This window comes from Lycorma delicatula, chromosome 1, assembly GCF_047948215.1.
Source record: "Lycorma delicatula isolate Av1 chromosome 1, ASM4794821v1, whole genome shotgun sequence".
NCBI lineage: Eukaryota > Metazoa > Arthropoda > Insecta > Hemiptera > Fulgoridae > Lycorma > Lycorma delicatula.
The window spans coordinates 287,729,467-287,735,466 of record NC_134455.1 but is presented as its reverse complement, the minus strand read 5'-3'; the positions used below and the strand labels follow the sequence as shown (position 1 = coordinate 287,735,466).

Sequence of the window (6,000 nt, the reverse complement as noted above, 5' to 3'; positions counted from 1 at the left end):
CGCAGTATTAACACTAGCAACAATACAACATAACACACATTGAAATCAAAACAGTAACTGAGCCTTCACAATATTTACATTTAGTTTTACGCAAACATTCATGTCCATGCATGTCTGTTCACTTTCATGTTTAAACATGAGTTTGTGTGTATGAGTCAAACTTTAAGTAACAAACTATCTAAAACAATGATTATCAAACTGTGTGCCTCATCGTCCCAGCCTCTTCACAGGGATGCTGTGAAATATTGTAAAAGCTTCATAATTAATTGAACCAGACATTTATAATTATTAATTTAATGTTAGTGAAGTAAAAAAATAGTGAAGATACACAAGCTATATTTATTTTTACTTAGAGTAGTGCGCCATGGAAAAGTTTTAATTGAAAAAGGATGCCGCAACTTGGAAAGGGCGTCACAACTTGGAAAAGTTTGGGAACCACTGATCTAAAATATAAGCTATCTTTTTATAGACGTATCAAAATATTTTGTATAGTAGCCCTACATTATAATCTGAAAAAAATGCATGCTGTGAATTTTTTAGATAAATTGTTCATGGTTAGAAGGAACAGTGTTTTTAGCGGTTTAGAAGGCTTCATTAGTCATCAACTCCTTTGAGTAATAAAATAAATTTTATATGGTCTTAAAGAATATAAAAAGTACTTACTGCTGTAAAAATTTCAGATTTTTGCCACCTGTCCGACATGGTGGTTTTTGGGCCCCAAAAATGAGACATTTTCAAAATTTTACAATTTCGCAGCCATTTTTTTTAATGAAGGACACTTGATAACAGTCCAATTTGTTTTTATAAGCAAGTAGTACTAGTACCTAAGAGTTAAAAGGTAAAACAGACCTGTTACCCTAAGCCCTTCATTATTTACTTTAGGCCCAAAATTTGAAAAAAAAAAAAAACAACTAACTTCAGTAAACATTGCAAGATTTGGTTAGGTAACATAATGAATTTTGAGTACACTAAGATGAACTTCCATCTTTACTCTTTCCAAAAAGCCCTTTTTTGACCAGAGTATGTGGCAACAGTTCAAACCCAAAGTAAATAAATACTAAAAAATAAACACAAGATAAATAAGTATTTTAAAACATGAAGATTTATTTTAGGATAAATTTATTAATTTAAATAAGCAATCAATAATTTTGGAAACTGAAATAAACCAAAATAGAAAATTCCTCAATATACATGAAAATAAATAAGTTAATCATTTAGAACAAAACTTTCTCCGTAATTCAACTTAATGAACCATTTGCTCTTCTAGTGCTCTTGATATCCACTCGCCCTCAATATTAGTTATTCTTTCTATAATTTGATTTACTTGGTAACATAAAGACTGTATTTGTTTGTCCCACGCTGGCAAGACTTCTCGTGCTGAAAAAGAGATTGGAAAGAAATGGTATAAAATATTAATCTTTAACAATTTTCTTAATACTAATCACACTAAAGCCTATAAACCTAAACTTTACAATAATCTACACCTTAAATTTCAAAGGTTTTTTTATGTGAACAAAAATTCATTAATCCATGCTACCAGTATACTTTGTTAGAAGATATTCAATTTAAAACACTAATTCAGGAATGTTGAATTCTGAGTCTGACCAAGATGAACTCCTAAACTATTGAGGAAATAGACTATTTAAAGGGTGATAATTAAAATAATAATTCAAGTGAAAACACAATTTGTTCTCATACACATATAAACTAAAAAAACTGAAAAAATTAAATAATACTGAAACTTCTATGATATTCACTGTAAATTTACAGATAAGTAGAATTTATTGATGAAAGGCTATTAAAAAAAAAAAGTTTAATTTTAGAAATACAGCTATAAAAGAAGCAATTCATGTATTCTGAGACATGAAAGGTCCTACTTCACTGATGTTATTTGGAATGTCAGTGTACTGCTAACAATGCCAAATTATTCGGAACTGCTAGAAAAAGATCTGAAACCAGATATTTGCCCAAAACAATGTGGAAAAATGAGTGATTCTTCAACACAACACTTGTCCCCATGTTGCAACAAATTCAAGATATGATCATCAAATTAGAGTGGGAAGTCTTTATCATCCAGCATATAGTTCTAATATTGTCTCCTAATGTTGGACTAAAGACTTTATATTAAAAGGACTAACACCTTTTTCTGGTCTGTTAAAATCTTCTTTAATGGAAAACAACTTCAAGAAAATAAAAAAAGTAAAATCAGCTGTGCTAGGAAAACAAAAGCTCACAAGAAGATTGAATAAGAGTATAGTGAAGGAGGTGATATAAAGTCTGTTTTTTAATACAAACGAAACTAGTAAAGATATTGTCAAAAACTTTTTTTATTTCACTCTTTACACGTTATCCTACATTTCTACATAGTTACCTTGTTTGTTTAAACATTTATAATGGTGTTTTACTAAATTGTTTATGCCCACATCATAGAAATCAGCTGCCTGTGAAAACAACCAGTCTTTAACCATTGTTTTCACTTCTTCATCAGTGTCAAACCACTAACCACCGAGAAATTCCTTCAGGTAGTGGAACAGGTGGTAATTGTTCAGTGCAAGGTCTGGGTTGTACAGTGGGTGGAACATTTACTCCCTTCCAAAAAATCTGGATTAATTCTAGAGTTAGAGCAGCAGAATGAGGTTGTGAATGCATTGCTTTTTGTTTCATCCTTCCATGACCAGTAGTTTTTTAATTATGATTTTTTCTATTAACCCTTATAATCACAAAAATAGGTGTGCGCACCATAACAATAGTGGTACACAGGTAAACTGTTTAAATAAAAAAGTTAAAAAAATAGTTTAAAGGTCCTGAAACATGTAGGAAACAAGTGGGTAATTTCCTTTTTTTTTAATTGGTCAAGCAACCACCGTTGGGTCACTTCAAATTGATTGACCCACATAATTATAACAATAATATAACAAATAATTACATGCACACAAATCCATTGATTAGTATTTTGAGTATAGAAAAATATAAAATTAATAATATTCAGCACAATTATTAGTACTACAGTAGCATTTATACATTTGATGAAGAATGCAAGATTCTGATCAAAATTATCTAAGTGTAAAATAATATTGTTTTTAAATAAGTGAAGTTATTTACTTAAACAACTCTTTTAATTATGTATATGGTATGTATTAATTTATACTTTTTATTTCAGATATAAATCTTCATGGCAGTAAAATACTTCTATAATTAAACCAACAACGCTAAGTATTATATTTTAAGTTTGCAAATATTATATAAATATAATATTAAAATGAAAATAATTTTTCTCTGAATGCTTAAACAAAAATAATCAAATTCTTTTACAAAGAACTTGATTTTTGTTTTTCTTGGAATCTGGTATCAATGATCCCTATGTGTAAAAAAAAAATGTGTTCAGGATTTTTTGCTGTAACTTGGCCAATTTTTATCAACAGTTGGGCAGAAAATAAAGTGAATTTAAACAATTATCAATTTATTTTATGTAGCATACTGCATTCAAATAAATTGTAATAAACATTAAAATTAAAATCTCAAAAATTGATCAAAGGATATTCGTTTTTAAAAGTAGCCAAGTCAATTTTTTTATAGAATAATCTGATTCAGTTAAATAAATGGTAATTTTTAAAAAGTTTTTTGACTTTTTGATCCTAGATTAAATTTTTATTTTTAGATATTTAAAAATATATAGTATATATATATAATCCTAATATCAATAATTTTTCAGATGTCCTGCTGATGATTTTTCTTTATCAAGCTATGCTCGTTGTTGAGAATTGGATTTTTGGTTGCCGACATCTGACCAGAACACTGTCCACTCTCAACTGAAGTTTGGCCATTTAGAAAATGGTTATACTACTCTTTAATTTACATCATCATAGCTTTATTCCCAGAAACCTGCTCAATCTTAAGAACTGTTTCAATTAGAGTAACACCAAGGTTTTAGCACAATTTTATATAATAACATTGTTGTTCATGTATTCTGTCATTATGTCTAAAATAAAAATGTAACAAACACCTGTTACACTATCACCAAAAACAATGACTGCAGGGCAGTAACTGAGACAATCTATGAGGTTACAAAACAGCACACAAGAGTATTAGGTACTGTGCTCTACTATTTTTTACTTCTTGCATTCAAATCCTTTAAAAAAATATACTGTTGGACAATTTTCAAGCAGACCTTATATAATGTATTTATGACTAACAATTACTAAAAGTTTTTTCAACTCTTATTTTTATAAAATATAAAATTTCAAAGAGATTTAATAAAGTTAATTATTTCTTTTTTATATATTTTTGTAATAAAACTGATATCAGGGACCCATTATCAGATCAGGTAAAATATTCAACTGCAACTGCTTGAAACCCCATAACACCTATAATGCCAGTAATATTTGAGAAAGTAGCATGCCGAACACCAACGCCAAGCCACGATTAATCAACAGATTCCTGAGTATCACCAAAGTAAATATCACACTAGGTGTTATTATTACTAAAGTCTAAAGATTTTATTGATACAGTTTCAATGCATGTGTTGGTATTTATTAGTGGCTAATGTTAAATAGTTGATTAAATACTTTTTTTTTGTCTTCAGTCATTTGACTGGTTTGATGCAGCTCTCCAAGATTCCCTATCTAGTGCTAGTCGTTTCATTTCAGTATACTCTCTACATTCTAGATCCCTAACAATTTGTTTTACACAATTTTTCCTACACAATTTTTCCCTTCTACCTGTCCTTCCAATATTAAAGCGACTATTCCAGGATGCCTTAGTATGTAGCCTATAAGTCTGTCTCTTCTTTTAACATTTTTCTGATTTTTAACATTCTCCTATAGCACCACATTTCAAAAGCTTCTAATCTTTTCTTCTCAGATACTCCGATCGTCCAAGTTTCACTTCCATATAAAGCGACACTCCAAACATATACTTTCAAAAATCTTTTCCTGACATTTAAATTAATTTTTGATGTAAACAAATTATATTCCTTACTGAATGCTCGTTTAGCTTGTGCTATTCGGCATTTTATATCGCTCCTGCTTCGTCCATCTTTAGTAATTCTACTTCCCAAATAACAAAATTCTTCTACCTCCATAATCTTTTCTCCTCCTATTTTCACATTCAGTGGTCCATCTTTGTTATTTCTACTACATTTCATTACTTTTGTTTTGTTTATTTTCATGCGATAGTTCTTGCGTAGGACTTCATCTATGCCGTCCATTGTTTCTTCTAAATCCTTTTTACTCTCGGCTAGAATTACTATATCATCAGCAAATCGTAGCATCTTTATCTTTTCACCTTGTACTGTTACTCCGAATCTAAATTGTTCTTTAACATCATTAACTGCTAGTTCCATGTAAAGATTAAAAAGTAATGGAGATAGGGAACATCCTTGTTGGACTCCCTTTCTTATTACGGCTTCTTTCTTATGTTATTCAATTGTTACTGTTGCTGTTTGGTTCCTGTACATGTTAGCAATTGTTCTTCTATCTCTGTATTTGAACCCTAATTTTTTTAAAATGCTGTACATTTTATTCCAGTCTACGTTATCCTTATCCTATAGAATGCCTTTTCTAGGTCTACAAACGCCAAGTATGTTGGTTTGTTTTTCTTTAATCTTCCTTCTACTATTAATCTGAGGCCTAAAATTGCTTCCCTTGTCCCTATACTCTTCCTGAAACCAAATTGGTCTTCTCCTAACACTTCCTCCACTCTCCTCTCAATTCTCCTGTATAGAATTCTAGTTAAGATTTTTGATGCATGACTAGTTAAACTAATTGTTCTGTATTCTTCACATTTATCTGCCCCTGCTTTCTTTGGTATCATTACTATAACACTTTTTTTGAAGTCTGACGGAAATTCCCCTTTTTCATAAATATTACACACCAGTTTGTATAATCTATCAATCGCTTCCTCACCTGCACTGTGCAGTAATTCTACAGGTATTCCGTCTATTCCAGGAGCCTTTCTGCCATTTAAATCTTTTAATGCTCTCTTAAATTCAGATCTCAGTAT

General features: G+C 30.1%; 1 protein-coding gene across 1 annotated transcript in view; it reads right to left on the bottom strand.

The window, feature by feature from the left end:
- Positions 1–1,080: 1,080 nt before the first annotated feature.
- CSN4 (COP9 signalosome subunit 4) overlaps positions 1,081–6,000 on the bottom strand; it is a 56,069-nt gene continuing 51,149 nt past the window's right edge. The window contains exon 9 of the mRNA XM_075379111.1: positions 1,081–1,377. Coding sequence (XP_075235226.1) covers positions 1,244–1,377 — 134 coding nt within the window. The 3' untranslated portion in view covers positions 1,081–1,243. The remainder of the gene's footprint in view (positions 1,378–6,000) is intronic.